The sequence below is a fragment of the Poecilia mexicana genome, unplaced genomic scaffold (genome assembly GCF_051168715.1).
Source record: "Poecilia mexicana isolate PSO_F unplaced genomic scaffold, ASM5116871v1 scaffold_2, whole genome shotgun sequence".
In the NCBI taxonomy this organism is placed as follows: Eukaryota; Metazoa; Chordata; class Actinopteri; order Cyprinodontiformes; family Poeciliidae; genus Poecilia; species Poecilia mexicana.
Window position 1 is genome coordinate 12,418,063 of NW_028263371.1, and position 17,376 is coordinate 12,435,438.

General features: G+C 40.1%; 1 protein-coding gene across 1 annotated transcript in view; it reads right to left on the reverse strand.

Moving 5' to 3' along the window:
• sema5ba (sema domain, seven thrombospondin repeats (type 1 and type 1-like), transmembrane domain (TM) and short cytoplasmic domain, (semaphorin) 5Ba) overlaps positions 1 to 17,376 on the reverse strand; it is a 216,325-nt gene that overhangs the window by 103,792 nt on the left and 95,157 nt on the right. The window contains exons 4-5 of the mRNA XM_088010933.1: positions 6,764 to 6,863; positions 6,245 to 6,290 (exon numbers count right to left, since the gene is read on the reverse strand). Of these exons, the coding sequence (XP_087867059.1) occupies positions 6,245 to 6,290; positions 6,764 to 6,863 (146 nt within the window). The remainder of the gene's footprint in view (positions 1 to 6,244; positions 6,291 to 6,763; positions 6,864 to 17,376) is intronic.

Here is a 17,376-nt window from a genome sequence, read left to right on the forward strand (position 1 = left end):
TGGTGATGGGCCCTCGTCTCCTATGGAAATGATGCGCGAAGCAACGCGGACCGTAGTTTACGCCACAGAACAATGGGGGGGTTATCGCAGAGCAATAAAATTAATTCAGTTTCTGTTTGTTACATTTGCACACCCCAAGAACTCTTCGTCACACCGCAACCACAAACTTTAATGAATCTTATAGATTTTAAGAGATAGAACGATATAAATTATCACAGAGCAGCGAAAAAAGATAGAAGTGAGATAGATCTCTGTTCACTGGAAAGAGCGTGGCACAGCTGAAAACCTGCCAAGACAGCGGATGTTCACTTAAAACCGTCAGGCGGGGCGAGGAGAGCGACATTCAGAAACAGCAACCGAGAATCAGACGGAGGAACTGAGGAGGTCCAGGGATCAGGTGGGAGAATCCGGCGACAGGAACACAAGCGGTTGCGCTCTCCGCAAGTCTCGCCTGGGAAGAGCGCCAACAATAAAGCCGCCGTTGAAAGAAAGCCAATAGGAGTCCCGGTTCCAGTTTGTTACCACTCATGTAAGAGGGGACGGAAAACAGGAGGAAGAAGGTTCTCGTGCTGAGACGAGACAAAAATCAAATATCCAGACAAGCTTCGTGCGAAGGCGCACAAACACTTCACCTCCACCCCGAACAAAGACCACAATGGCGGCGGTGGCAGCAGAGACGAGAAGATGGAGCTGAACTCAATCCTAACCAAAATTATTTAGATCGACACGTCATCAAGATCTGAACCAGATGTAGGATTCAGAATTCAATTTGGAAAGACTGGAGAGATTAAACAAAGCAGCATGGGAAAAAATCTCAATCTCCGGTATTCAAAAGCTGGTAGAGATGCACCCAATGATACCAGCAGCTGTATTAGACGTACATAATTTTATTTCCAATGTACAGTTTTGTGTTGTGACACATTAAATTCTTTAGGCGTACCGTGTCCTAAAGGTGAACTCAACCTTTTTGCACCACATTGTGTTGGCAGTCATTTGGTGTACTGGTGGTATTTGGTCCATGTAAGCTGCTGCTAAAAAGGCTTGAATACCTAACAATTGAATGAAAAAGGCTTTGATTGCTGAAGTGATATGAAACTGCAAATTCTGAAGCAATTAAAAGAGTTAGCACGGCGCCATCAGCAGGTCGTGGTGCTGCAAGCTGTGTCAAACAAAGCTGCATGAATGGGGGGGGGAAATATTTAGTTCGGCTAATCAGAAATCAGATGATTATTCATGTTGTCAGTTGAAATAAAAACTTTATTCATTTTGAGAGAAACGTCTCAAGCTGAACTTTTTTAAAGTGCTGAGGATGAGCTGCAAGCATGGATCAAACTTTTTCTTTTTAAATAAAATTGATTTATATGTACACTTTCTTAGGCAAAGTATTTGACTTTATCTGGTTACGTAGCTGCATGTAGTTGTATTTTGTTTTGTTTTGTGTTCTTATTTTACAAAATGAGTAGAAATTAAACAGGAACTCGTCATTTTTAGAGGAATAGTAATTATTCCTCTGTCCACAAGATCATCTAGAAAAACTAAATACATGGTGGGAAAAATCCAAATCCTCCATCAGCAGTAGCATCTTTTCAATACTAACATTTTTCAAAACATCCTCATGTTTGACGTCAAACTTTCAGCAAACTAAAACCTAAAGCACGTTCAGTCAAGAGGTTGAATCAGCTGTAAGGGAAAGTGATGTAATTGCATTACTGGATTGCCAACTGTGGCGGCTTTTAATGCAGGAAGTTAAATTACAACAGCAGTGTTTAGGCTGATCCTATTATACTCTCTGGCATGGAAAAGGAAATAAGCCTGCAGAGTCAGGAAGATCTTCAGTCACAGTGCCGTGGTGTCAGACACATCTACTGGTGCCCCTGTTAAAGACGTGAAGAAAGCCTTTAAATAAGCTGATCTCTTATGCAGTAGCAAAAACCCTGCCATGTGGGTTCGTCGAGTTCAGAAATCCAGAGTTTAAAAGTGAATGTTTTCACACGGTTGGAGGAATGATCCTTGACCGTCACTCTTTACATACTTTCTCTGGACTGTTAATAGCTCTGGATGCTGCTGTATGTATGCTGGTCTGCAGCTCAGCCCACAGGTTTTCTATAGGATTTGGATCTGGTTATGATTCATTCTGTGTTGATCTGGACGTACGTCATAAATTATTATCCTCTTGAAAGAACAAATGCTGATTTGTGTTCCGTTTTCTGTTAGAAGTTAAATAAAAAAAAATTCCCGGTTCTACAAAAAAGTCACCGCTGCCATGTATTCCAATATTGTTTCCAAGGAAACGAGCCCACAGCATGACAGGTCCTTTACCATACTTATCTTTGGATATCATACTTATCAGTTTTATTAAAGTATGTTTTATTGAATAGTTCAATTTTATTCTAATCTTATCGAAGGTCACAGGTTGACTTAAAGCTTTAGAAAACTCTAAATGTTAATATTTGTGATGGTAGGACCCAAAAAACTATTTCTTTCCTAAACAACTGGTTGATGTAGCGATAACATGGTTGTCATGGGGACTTAAAGTCTAACCCTCCTGCTCACTGTGCAGGAATTTATTTCAAGGTTTTTTTTTCACATCTTAACCAGGGTTGGCAATAAAATGAGATTGTATCATTTCCACATTTCATAGTATAAATTATCTTCCATCTCATGGGAAAACTACAAATTTCAAGCAGACAGAAATCACAAAAATATCTTTCATATTAACATACATGCAACCATTTTGCATCCTTCATGACGAGGTGCAGCAGAAAGTCTGTAATTTTGATTATATTTTCACTATTTTCACCAAAGAAGGCAGCGAATCTCTGTAATTTGAGAATGCTAATTTTAGGGATGCTGAATTTGGGCTTAGAACAAAATTGATATCTCCATGTCACACAGATGATACTTTCAAAAAGCAAGCAGAAGGTTTATTGAGTACTTTACCGTAAACGGACGTTAACTAAACAATAGAAAATCGGCTTCAGAAGTCCAGGCATACTGTGAACGAAAATAAACGCACCCGCACAGTTCATAGCTTTGGTCTCCGTTCGGCGGTAAAACAACGCACCTCTACATTTCCCTAACGGTCAAGGTTGTGTTGTGGTTTGAAATGTGTTGTTGCCAGTCACGAGCCTCCTTGATTTCAGTACAAAACTTCAGCAATAAGTGCAAAATGTCAGCAGGATTGCTGGGGAAAGTTTGGCAAACTAAAAGCAAGACATCCGGATTCATTTAGAGAATGAAACCCCGCACTACTGCACAGCGATTCTCTTCCCACGGTGGCAGAGATATTTCGGTCTAAATCACACAGACTCATGGAGAAACCTGGGGCTTGTCATTTTTAATGTGTGATGCAACAGTAAAGCAACCTTGTGCTAACTATACCAAAGCTTTTTCCTGCTCAGTGCCAGTGTTACCAGAGGCCTTTCACAGAATATGGAAAATCATCCACGAAGTTCTGCTGCTTAATTAAACCCTCTTTGCAACAACATGCTCCATAAAACAGCTAAAAAAAAAAAGCACATTAAACACCTCTGCATGGTTTTCCAGGTGATTCAAGCTATTAGCTAAAAAAAGATGCATGTCGAAATCTGGCTTCATCGCAGGCCGGCGAGTGGCGGATTTTTTTATTTTTTTCCTTTGGTGAGTATTGAATAAAAATCTTTTTGGCTCTTCACACAAAGTGAAGCAGTTAAATCTCCAATTCTCAGGATGTGAGAAGAGTGGTGAGGAAACAACTCGAGGAATCGTCAACTATCTACTAAGTCATCTTGAGCATTCGTGTCTTTACAGCAGAATTTTGCATGTTTCGGCTCACATCTGTCGCCGTTTTGAAAAGGTAGCGGGAGGAAGATGGAGTTATGACATGCAGATGTCCTTCAGTTTAATATGTTGCTGGACAGAAAGAGAAAACAAAAAGTAAAGATTATAAAATAAAACATCTGTACAATATCAGACCATCTCAGTTCAGCTGTCTGCACGGCGGTGGATGGGTGATGATCTGGGGTTGCTACGCAGTTTAGGAACTGGTTAAAGTATTTTAGAGAAGTACATCATCGCCTGGAGAATGTGCCTCAAAAGAGAAATGGACAATGGCCTAATCAAAGGCCAGACCTGAGTCTGATTGGAAAGCTGTGGTTGGTAAATGGACTGAACCTCTATGGTGCGAGAGTCACATTCACCCATTCACACTCACAACTTTTATACATGATGCGCATCGACATGTTGCAGGAGGAAGCTGGAATTGAACCTACAACCTTCCGATCACAACACAGCTTCTCTACCCACACAGCCACGGTGGCATTCAGAGATCTGTCCATCAAAAAATACCTTGAAAGCTTCAGAGGAGTGAGGGACCATAAAGAGAGGTGGAAATAATCCTCAGGAACAATTTGAGCGGCAAAGAGAGTCACATAAAGAAACGCCTACAGCTGAACTATCTACTGGATTTTCTACTGCAAGTGGATGAAGGTTTTTATCTTTTTCTTTTTTCTTGACTGATACCAGCTGATAAAGATGAGATTCAATCCAGCTGCTTTGTTCCTGCGTTTCATTAACTAAAACGTTTTCACTGTGCCAGAAAATCTGCTTCATTAAAACTAAATCAAAGTAGTGATGCGTCATCTGTGCTTGGAGCGTTTGAAAACCAACCTGATAACGTTTCCATCTAGATGTCACCACAAGCTGTTCCCACGACATCAAAACCAACACGACGTATCGTCAAGACGACGTAAAATATATTTTATGAGTAAATAGAGGAACATGGACAGGCTGGAGTGTCATCTGTGTTTCATATTCAGACATGGACTAAGTGTTGAGCTTATTGTTCATGCTTTTACTGTATTACAAATAACTGATTAGCAAATATTATAGCTTCAGTTGAAGTTAAAATGCCTAATATTCTGCTATAAGTGAATGTATTACAGCCACAAACTTTCAGGATATTTTCTATGCAATGTTTCCTCCAGTTATAATTCATGCCTTTGGTACAAGAGCTAAAATGTAGCATGCTAAATGATGCTGCTCAAGAGGCATTTTCAACAGAAGAGCAGAAATGTGCCTGTTTTAGGCATAAGCAGCAAGTGTGAAATAACAGCCCTGAAGTAAAAAAAAAGAAAAAGAAAAATCCCATTAAACAAAGCTCCTTTCCTTGAAAACACACATTTGAACTGAATATTTTTAGCAGAAGGGCTCCATATGACTGCAGGCTGTAAACATCACACGTCGTCATTTCCAAACATGCCTTTTGTAGACAGAAAGTCAAACAGAAAACTAACAGTTTGTTCAGGAAGCAGGAAAAAGAGGCGCTCTGTCACAGTCGTCTCCTAATATTCAAACCTAAATGTACCAAACCGGACATTTCTCATCGAATCAAACCGTCTCAAGACGCACCGTGTTGTTGCTGTGAAACAAGTGTAAGATTTCACTGTGTGTCGAGGATATGGAGATGCACGTCTCGAGTTTGACACCCTGTTGATTCATCTTTGCCGCTTTTATTTTGAAGCGTAAAAGAAACTTACGACTGAGTTGGCCTTTTGTGTTGAAAAGCTGGCTAGTAAGGTTTCTGAGTGACAATACATGATAAGAAGCATATTAACTAGCAGCATTTTGGATACTCTAAGTGCCTTTGCACAAATATGAATATGAAGCAGTTAGCCGCTAGCTACTTCAGAGCTATCAATTGCTGCTAAATTAAAGCCCTTTTTAAAAGAGTCAGGATGAAATTCGTATTGTTATTAATATTATTTTTTCTCTTTCTCTTTTTATCAACTTATTCTGTTGTGTTATTGTTTTAGCACGGCACATTGGTGCAGTTTTATACCCGGTTTTAAAAGTGTTATATTAATGCATTTGACATTGATAATCTTAATATAAAGTGGATAATTCTGTATTTTTCACGTATTATTATAATTATTATAATTATAATTTGCATATTCTACTGGTGAAAACACACAAAAAAGGAGGGTTTTCATTAGGTTTTGGCATTAGAACCACTTTAGATTGAGAGAAGCATAAAAATACCAATTTGACCTAAATAGCGGTCAAACGTGAAGGACTTATTCCAACCTGATAATTTATTATCTGAAACACAGTCTGTGATATGGGAAGGTTTTATCCAAGAATCCACAGTCATTCACATCTTAAATAAAACACACAGTGTAAGAATAAGCAAAAGAAAGCTAAAAAATTTAGCAAAATAATTTCCTAAAGCCGCAGACAATAAACAAAACAAAACAAACAAACCTACCTGTATTAGTGAGAGGTTACGGAGATCCAGTCTGAAAAGGTAGTTTCTGGATTGAAAGGATGAGAAAGAAAAGAAACGTATGAGTGATTTCTCCTGTGTGTGAAGAAGCTGCATTACTGCTCAGTATATTATCGTTTTCAGTTCAGTGGAAGTCGGCCATATTACTCATGAAATATCAGTGTTACTTCGGCGTGAATGACTCTAACAAGGCCAAACCAGGCACAAAGCTTAGCTCATATCCTTTCATCAGAACATGCACACACACCCCCCCCCCCACCCCCCCCCACACACACACACACACGCACAAACACACACAGAACCGCAGCGTGATGCATTTCTCTCAGATTCCTTCCTCCTGCCAAAATCTAAAGCTTAACTTGGTCCAGTGGGGCTGCACCAGAGCAAGTTAGAGGCGTCATTATCCGAAAACCGCGCTGGATGAGTGAGTCAGAAAGGGTATCAGTTTCTCAGTAATGTGCTCTGTGGGGTGAGAAGCTGAGTGGATTTACAGTTTCTTACCTGGCACCCACAATAAGCTCATCCCTAGTCAGGTCAAGGGTGAGCTGCGAGTAGTCTCTCACGCCGGGGTGGGAGAACGCGGAGATCCACGGGCTGAGCGCTAAGGAAGACAGAGAGAGAGAGAGACGGAGGGGTTAGCAGGGGCTAAAGAAAAATAATCCTGTGAAATATGAAGAAGAAGAAGAAGAAGAACAAGAAGAACAAGAAGAAGAAGAAGAGTTCAGATTTCTACTTAGCAAAACTAAACTCTTGGCTTTGAACAAGACGGTCACTTTCGGTACTTATTTGATGAGCAAGTGGAGGTGTGAGGTTACATCACCGTGGGTGATGGGGTAGAAGAAAATAAACAACTACAGAGTCTTACCATGTCCTCCTTTTCTTAATTTTGGACTTTAATTTATAGACAAAGAAAATGGTGTATAGTTTTGATCTGTTTGTGTTCAGACTCAACCTGAAGAACCAGATTTCCTCCACCAGTTGCTCACATTTACAGATCGACATTTATAGCCATTTGTCCTTGTAAAGAAACTGGAGCACAGTCAGACTGGATGAAGAATGTGTGAGAACACGGAATTCAGGTAAAAACTTTGACTAGGACACTATAACACCTAGATAAGCTTTCATATTAACCATTCCGTTGAAGTTCTGACAGGGTTGGAAAATAACTCTCAGTCCCAATCTCAAGTATTTTGTTTCCTCTAAGTTGATTTTGCACTATTTCCTTTATTGTTGTGTATTTAGCTCTGATTTGACAATAACCCTCAGCAGCACAACGCTGCCACCAGTTTGCACATCCACACTCGTTGGGTTTTGATAATAGCCAGAAATGTAAGTTCTGTTCTCGTCTGACAAGAGCATCTTCTTCCACATGTTTGCTGGGCTCCCAAAACAGCTTGTGCCAAACTACAAACACGACCTTCTCAGGACCTTCGTTCAACAGCCACTTTCTTCTTCTTGACATTTTTCCAAATCCAGACTTGTGGATTTAGAAAGCGCAGCTAACATCCCAACCTGAGGTAAGGATGTGTACAGTTTCTCCAGAGTCAGTCCATGTAAGAAAACAAACCCTGACATTTTGTTGCAACATGTCAAAAATGTTCACATAGTAACGATTCTGCCTGGTACTGTAAATATTAGCTACAGCCTTTTTTACTCCCATATTGTCTCCTATGTAACAGAAAAGCCTCTTTTCTTTTCTTTTTTTTACACTAAACTAGCTGCCTTTCTACAGACTAATCAGCGCGCTGATTATTATTGAGCAGCAGGCTGAGAGGAATAACCAGAGCAGAGAAAGCCTGCTCCAGGCTCAGGGTGTTTCCTACAGAGGAGCACAAAGCGGCCTGGGCCACATCAGGCACAACGACACTGATGCAAGCAGACGTCCTTACAAACACAGCTCCGTATGGGGCGCCGAGCTGAATGCTCGGCGCTGTTTGAGTGTGGCATTTACAAATCCAAATTTTAAAGTGGCAAACCGGAGGGGCCGAGCGGCGAGGCTTTTAACGTCACATCGAGTAACGCAGGACGGAGAACTTTCTCCCTCCCGTCTTTGTGGGGATCGTCTCTAAACGGATTTGACCGAATCAAAGTTTGTGCAGCATGAAGGGATTTGCCATATCTCATGCCGGACAAACAATTAGAGCTGTAAAGCGAGGACAGAGGTTCCCTTTCACAGCTTAGACAGCTGTGGTAACCAGATTTGAGATCCTTTTTTTTCTTTTTTTTTTGTCTGCTGTGTTAAAACTGAGTTGAATAACAACTGGGAATAGAAAAAAAAGACTACAAAAATTATTTAAATTAAAAAAAAGTCCAAATGTGCATTTAAAGGGAAGAAAAAACTGATATAAATCATGACAAATTACACGTGTACGGTAGAGACACTGACAAACTGGCCGTGATTCTGACAGTCATAATTTCTCTGAAAAAAAAAAAGGCCTTTGGTGAAACTTTTAGGTCTTGATTCTGACGGAGCTTTTGAAACCTCGAATGTATCGCAGAACTTCACACGCCAAAGTGAAAAGGGAGGTGGATCTCAGGATTGATGGGGCCCATATGGCCCCCCATCATCTGGAAACATAACCAGAGAGACGACTGACGATGCAACAGAACAGGATGGCGCTCGTCATTTAGGAGATAAGACCGCCGTGCACAAAAACACACACCCATACTTCGTAAAGGTGTGTTTATGAGAGCGGACAAGCTGCGCGATTCATCTGCCAGATGTGGATTAAGTTTTTGCCGGACAGCTGTTGTGTTTTACGCATTTATGGCGGTAAGATGCAAGGAGGGCTGAGTTTGTGCAGATTTCTGATATAATCAAGTTACAATCCAAAAAAAAAAAAAAAAAACAAGTGGGACATCAGTCACACATTTACATGCGGTCACTGTGGACATGATGGCGAACCTGGAAATAGCAGGGCATTTAAACTAAACGATTCCAAAAATGCATCAGAGCATAGAGGGGGAAAATATTAGGCTAGTGGGAGAGAAAATGTACAGACTGCACTTAAAATCTGCCAAGCAAATAAGCCCTGCACTATAAGAAGTTTTTTTTTCACTTCTGAAAGCAGAATGTGTCGTCTCTGCATCAGTGTGGGTGTATGTATACATTTGAGCCTGAATATTTAATTTCATCTGAGATAAGAAAACTCCACATTAAATGTAAATTCCCATTAATTAATGCGTCACAAGTAATATAATTTAAATTAATCAATTACAGAGAGTAATAACGTGCTTTATTTTATAAAAGTCCTGAGCCGGATTGTATCATGAAATCTGATAACAACAAACATCTGCAAACAACAATAAATATGATTGTTTTTGTCCATTTATTCAATAAATTAGCAGCAAAAATTGAATTGACAATGTTGCTCATTTTGTTGATATATTGTTTTCCATTAAAGCACGACTAATTGCGATTAATCAATTGCAGACCCGGCAATGAACTCGATCGGAAATTTTACTCCAGTCCCGCCACTAATTATAAGTCATTAAATCTCTATTCCTGATCAGTTCACCCTGAAAAAAACAAACAAAAAACAAAACAAACAAAAAACGTTTAAACGAATCACAAAAAGCCTGAAAGCTATTACAACGATTCTGATGAGTGCCTGTAAGCTTCTGACCACAACCAGAACCAGAATATTGATCTGAAAAATCTGAGTCCAGAACAGAGAATCTCTTTAGCCAGAGGTTAAGCTGCAGCCCTCTAAACTGAACCTGCTAGGAAATGTGCAGATAGACAAAAAATAAATAAATATAAAACAAGAGCAGTAAAACCCAAAGCTGTCAAATAATCTTGCAGCAATAGAAACCTCTCAGCAGGCAAAAAAAAAAGGATGAAATCCCCCTCTTGTCTGCAACAAAACACAGCTTACAAGCAGCAATACTCGCCAAAGTTGGTGCAGCTCAGCACTGACCACACAGGGAGCGAAACCTTCCGCTTGGGGGCTTTTATTTTTATTTTCAAGCTACAAAAGACGGATAGACTCACACTACCATGTGTACGGCTAATAGCAAAACAACAGACGGCTCGTCGTTTCAGCAGCAGCTCTAATCCGATCAAGAAGATAATAAAAGCGTCACAAGTCAGGTAGTAGAAGAACGCCAAGACACAGAGGCCTTACAAAAATTGATAACAGACTGGAAAACACTTTTACAGATGCAGAAATCATAAACTCAATTCATCATACAATTGTTCGAAATACTGCTCCCGTTGTAAACATTTGGGCTAATACGGGCCCCCAAAGGTCCACCCGCTCACGTTGATGGATGTGTTTTTTTGTCTGGCTGTCTCAGACGTGTAGGGTGGATGTGGAGGTTAGTGTGAGCAGGTGAGTGGGGCCAGAGCTGCTGATTTATAGCCGCAGAGGCCGAAGCTGGAGCGGGAAGGGGGCAACAGTCGGCACACTTTTGGGCACCTTTAGCCTCGTAAGTCTTCGGTAAACACACTCACAGTTCACGTAAAGAATCCATCATGTTGGACAGAGAGGGAGCGCTGGCTTTCCACAGGGGAGAATAAACACCGTGACGCATCGTGAGATTACAGAAAACTGTCCAAAAGCCAAAATATTCAAGCCACTCACTGGACCTTCTCGCTTTAACATCAAAATGTCTGCAATTAGTCTGACTATTTATAGGCTTCAGGATTTTCTTTCTCTTATTGTGGCGTTTTCTCACCCCCCGTCGCTTCCGTATGCTCAGAGATAACATAGCAGTCATACATACCGAGACATCATCACTGAACGCGACACTGCAACCCACAATCCACCCACATTATAGCGAGAGTGCAGAGTGATATCGATGCTTCAAAGTGGAACCAAATTCAGAGAGTCGGACGCAGCTGGGAGGCGAAGGATGTTTTAATAAAAATAAAAAAAAAGCTGAATTATGAGTTCAAAAGCGGTAAAATTGTCCATTTGTCTGGTTTGAGGTTCTTGTGTTTAGATGCCAGGTTTATGTCCACCTGAATGGAGCGTACTCCTCAAACACAAACAGACATGCATTGCTGTAAACATATTTTCTTGTCCACTTGCTGGAAACTTAATTGTTTCAAAATGTGCTCAGTCGCACAAACCACACAAAGAACATTAAAATGATTGATGAGTCACCCTTGATTCTTATTAATACACTTGAAAACTGAATAGTTATTGGAATTGCTACCCAAGTTTCTTGTGAAAATACTGTGATAATTTTGGACCACGGTTATCCACATAGTGCAATAAATTACATCCAAATCCGATCCTTGCTTCATTGTGTTCAAGCTATTTTTAGTCAATGACATAATCTCAATGTCCATGCAAATAGTGCAAGTAAGTGACAAAACTTCTGTCCATGAAACCAGAAAAACCAGCGCATTTATCACATTTAGCAAAGCCCAAAAGCAAACTCCCTGCTGGAAAGCTAACCGAAGCTAATCTAATAGCATCGGGCGAGTGGAATACATGGCAGAACCATCAAGACGAAATTTGGCCGAACACCCTCCTCGTTAAATGCAAAATATATCCAGGAAAACATCCACAAATTAAAACAAATGGCACTTTGGGAAATGTCAGACAGCTTAAAGTGACTTATTCTCCCCATATAATAAGGCCATTAAAGCTGAGCACACGACACGAACCGTAAAAAGAAAAAAAAAAAAGCCTGTGCGGTGGAGAAATAGATAACAAGAAAATAATTTTCACAGAGGCGAAATGCACCTAGCCATAAAAAACAGAAGCTGTTAGTGTTCAGTTAGAGAGTTTAATGTGAAACATAAATCTCTTGAAATCCATACAGGGAAGCGTATAAAACATTACAACACATGGCTGTAAAATAAAAATAAAAAATAAAAAAAGGAGCAGAATTTGATTAAATGACCTATAGCAGGGCTCACAAGCATGTTTATTCTCTTAAAGGAGCCTAAGAGCAACCAATGAGCTTTCACTAAGTGACATTTATCCTGCTGCTTACAAGTGGCTTTATGTTTCGCCGCTCGCTTCTTTCCCCTCATAACCGTCTGAGCAAAAAGGGGGGAATATTACAAGGGGGATTATGGAGGCTTTTTTCTCTTACAGCTAACTGGGGGCTCAACCTGGACACGAGGGATGATGATGTCTGACTTTCACCTGTGCAATCAGCAGGCGAAGGAGGGAAGAGGACATCCACCTCACTCAGGTTTAAGTCAAATTCCTCCAATCTGCTCTGAGGTTTCTCAAACATTTATTCCATCCCGACGCGTGGAAAGAATGAAAAAGGAACCGGCGACTGATGAAGAGTCACTGCAAGGCCAGGTCTGGATGAAGAGCAATCAAATCTTTAAAATGCCAACCCGTTACGGGCTGGGAGAGAAATAAAAGCCGGAGAACGTGAAGAACTAACGCCCGAGAGATTCTCCGCTGGTCTGAGTTTACCGAAAGAGGTTATCTGATAAAGATCCGATCGTACCTTGATCTAATCCCTGAAAATTTGAGCCTCTGGATCGTCTTCGAGCTGAGCTGTCAGACTGTGTTAGACTCTGATCCGGGAGAATGGTGTCAGCTTTTAGGGGTTATGGCCCAAAGTTAAATGTAGGAAAGAGACTAAAGTATATTTTCCATTAAAGCCGTGTAATAAATCAATCCGAGATCTAAAAGTTGGGCTTCCAATATGCTTCTCTAAACTTTTTATCTTCTGGAATCTAATTACCCCAAACCCTCAATCTCTCCTGAACGGTATCAGCACTGCGGCGCTGTTAAAATGCCTACCTTAAATGGTTTAAACCCCTAAAGAATCATTTTCTCTGGGGGATTGCCGCCCCCTCTCTGTGCTTACAGAAGGCGAAAAGTAAAACCGTGTGATTTGCAATCTATATAGTAAATGAATAAAGAGCTCTGAAGAAGTTCAGGATTTTCCAAGAGTAATAATGAAGGTTTAAAGTAATCAGGAGTAAATGATTCCCTTCATATAGTATAAATCTAGATTAGTTGGTTCCGGAGGCTGAAATCAACACCTGGATGGATAAGGACCAAGACCAGAGCTGACTTATACCATCCTACAATGATTCAAGTCTCAAAATCTTCACAAACGTTTATTTCATCAAACTTTGTCTCTAAGCCACTGCCGGGTTTTGGTTTGGACGACATTACTTATGCAGAAGTCGGTGATTATTCGCGTGATGAATGGAGTTGTCAAGCGGCGCGCCGCCATCAATCTTCCTGTGTGAAACGCAAACAGACAACCGAGCATGTACTTTGTTTCCAGTCAGCAGAGCTTGAAACCCAACGCTGTGTGCAAATCAATAAATTACCGTTTATTGATTAAACGGCTACAAAACTTTGCTCTACGTTGGTGTCGCCGACTCTGACGAGGCGGTCCGTTTTCAGCACGTGTTTCACACAGGAAGACTGTTGGTGGTGCACCGCCTCTACTTTCCATTTTCTATGTGAATATTTGATCATTTCTGACTAAATATCCGTTTAAAAAGCAGCTTAAAGAGACTTGATGTCATGTTTGCATTGACCACTAGTGTTGGTTCAAGATTGCAGTTAATAAGGCTGAAGCTAGATGTTGGCTTCATCCTTCAGACTCACTCTAAATAAGATGAGTTTAACTCTGATTGACATTTTACCAGTATCTTACAAATAAAATCCTAAATTTCTAAAAAAAAAAAAAAATAAATCTTTAAAATGGGGATACTAATAGCATTCCTCCACTCAGCTCCACCCTAAAGGTTCAGGGTAATATCAAAATTACTGTTGTCCTACCTGAGACATTTCCTGCAGAAAATGTCTGCCAGAGTGACTATTTCCCCTCCTTAGATGCAGAGGCACACACACTATTTTACTAAATCAATTAACCAATGAAGTTTATTTGCATAGCACATTTCAGCAGAAAGGCAGTTCAAAGTACTTTTAATAGAAACAACAATTTGTCAAGTGCCATTGTTGCACATCAAAGTGTTGATCAATGTCTCATTAATCCGTCGTCCAACACGTGTTTCCACTGAGGAAGAAAGAAACATGAGTATTATGTGTTACTAAAAGGTAGTAAACATGCGTCGACAGGCGGGAGGAGCACAATGAACAGCCTGAGCTGGTAGAAGAAACGGTGGTTTTGTGAGGCTGCTTCATTGAAAATCCGATATAAAGCTTGTTCCCGGCTACATTTTCTAATGTGTACAATCCTGGCTCAGCACTGGAGTTTTTAACATTAACTGGGTCGTGGATCTGGTTCTTTGGACTTCCACAGCGACTGCAAGTTTGGCCAAAACTGGCATAAAATGACAGAGGAAGGGAGCAGATTTAAAAAAAAAAAATACAAACTCAATTTGCAAAGTGTAGTTTTAGCATTTTTGTCTTTTCTTTGTAATAGCTTAGCATAATTACTAGACTGATGCTATAACAAAGGCATTTTATTTTACAAAAGTACAAATTCTACACTTATTTTTTCTAATTTTCCATAAATATGACATGAAGAAAGTTTTTATTCACTTATTTGTAAATATGTAGCATTTACTCCACAGGTCCTGGAGGCCCGCTGCCCTGAAACTTTTAGACGAGCCTCTGCTGCACCACACCTGAATACAATAATTAGGTCATTAGCAGAACTCTGGAGAACTTTTCTACACAAGAAGGAGGTAATTAAGCCATTTCATTCCAGTGTTTTGTACATGTGGCACATCTAAAAACTGCAGGACAGAGGTGGACTGGAGTTTGAGAACCCTGCTTTACTCCTTATTCTAAAACATGAAATGAAAGTAAAATTGGGGTTCACTTATTTAAAATTATATCAATTAGATACCAAATATAGCAGTTATGCATACAAACTTAACTGGCTACCTTTTTCTCAAAGAATGAAGCCCTGAGAGGCACCAATCTGTCCCACTTTAAAAGACTAAAGGAAAATGTTCTGCCTCGAAAAACAAAACAAAACAAAACAAAAAAACAGTGTATTTCTCAAGCCTTGTTGCGTGGTATTGCAGAAATGACTCAAACTCAGGTGTCGCACCGAGTTTTACCTGAGCAGTGATTCCACTTGAAGTCATTTTAGCCTCCCTATAAGAGGAAATGCACCGACTCCTGAGTGTCAGACAGTGATGAACTAGAGCGCTGCCTCATGGGAAGTGGCTCCTGTCTCCACTTCAGACCTGCAGATGTTGCTTTTGTCAATAAAATCCATCAGGCTGAAGGAAGTCTTCCTTGAAAGGATTTAGAGATCCGTGGGGCTCTTGGCTGTTTTGTTCAGATATTCAACAGGTTTGTTTCGGGTTTCTGGGATGACGGTTCCCTTTTGGACAGATGACAGACAGCATGAACGCACCAGACAACAGACAGCCCTTATGGCTCATTTCTGTGTGTCATTTTCATTCAGGGTATCACAGATGCTATCTGCATGCAAAAGCAGCTATAAAAACCCACAATAATTGCACTTATTGAGTTATTTTTGCAGGCTGAATGTTGCCACTCTTTGAGTATTAATTCATTTGGATTGGTTTCTTAGCCTCATCAGCTCTGCCAGCGAGTATCACTGTCTCCCCTCTGGCTGGTCTGACCGACTACCCACACAGATTAATGAGGCAAAAATCTTAACGGCTTCACTCAATTTCAGAGTTCGAACACTGGAAGCTAAAGAAAACTTTAGCTTCCTTTAGCTTCCAGTAGATCAGAGTCATCGTCATGACTCACGAGGGTCCAATAAAACCTCTGGGTTTGCACCCGAAATGCTAACCTGGCTCATTTCCTTGAACTTTTCCATGCATCACATCCGTTCTACATCTCACAAGCTGAAATCAAAAAGAATGATTAAGGTTTAAAAACATCTTACAAACTTCATTTCTGTTGAGTTTTATTTAGTGTTCCTGTCCTCCTCCCCTGATTGCCCCAGGCTCTTGTTTTCAACCCCAAAAGCTAATCCAGTTACAGGACATTTTCACTCCTTTCATGGTTGAGATCTTAGCGGAGGAAATTATTTTAATTATTATTATTTTTACCCAATTAGGAAATGTTACGACTTCATTTCAGATATGAGGTGAAAAAAAAAGCTCAATCAGCAGAAAACGGCCATCTTGTCTTCAGTCCAGATGATCAGAGTGAATCATCTGGACTGATGATTGAGTCCAGTCAATCATCAGCTCAAAGTAAAGCTCAAAGTAACGCCGCGAGGTTCTGGCCAGAAATCTTTGACTCGGGCCTCGGTGTTGAATTCCACATCACATCTGTTCCAAAAAGTACATTTTAATCCCATGGCGTGCTTCTATCGTCGAGCCAAAACAGAAAAAATTACTCGATGTTTTTATTACATGCAAATGGGATTAGTGTAAATGAAAATGAAGGAATCGCTGTCACAGTCACTCCGCACCTGAGCTGTGTGGACGAAGATGAAAACAAGATTCTGCAGCGTCAAATTCTCTGGTGATCGATTCATTAAGTTCAGGATCAAATACAGTGCGTCACGTTGCTAGAGTACAAGACTTGAATATAATTCGGCAATCTTGCAATATTTCAGTGAATATTTTACAATTTCTTTCAGTATTTCTACAACATATGACATAAAAAGACATATATAGGTTTCACTACCTATACTTTAGGTAGTGAAACCTAAGTAGTGTTTCACTACTTTAGGTTTCACTACCTAAAGTAGTGAAACACTACTTTAGGTAGTGCTGCCCAAAAGAATTGCAGGCAGCATAAAGGGTTTAGATTAGAAAAAATAAACTCAAAAAATAGCATTTTATATTTTAAGTGAGTTTTACACAGAGCAGAAATGGATCGGACGCTGGTCGCAAATTGTAGAAGTTAAGATTCCAAAACTGCAAAAAAAAAAAAAAAAACAGTATCCAACCATCATTTTTGCTTCAATTAAAAACTCTTAGGTGAATCTCACAGAAAGCATATATAGTTTACATGAATATTGCACAGGAATGCAAGTTATGAAGTCTTGGAAAAATATTAACAGGTTTTTGTTTTGCTCTCACAATGCCTCTACCAACTTTAGCCTTGGCGCCACTACAAAAACACACACAATGAAACTCACCCAACGAGCCAGATATGTTATTATGCTGCAGAATTATGTGAAACTTCAGATAAAATATCCCATCAAGTATTGCACCCAAACAGTTCTTTGTAATTGTGACGTTATAAATAATCATTTTGCGA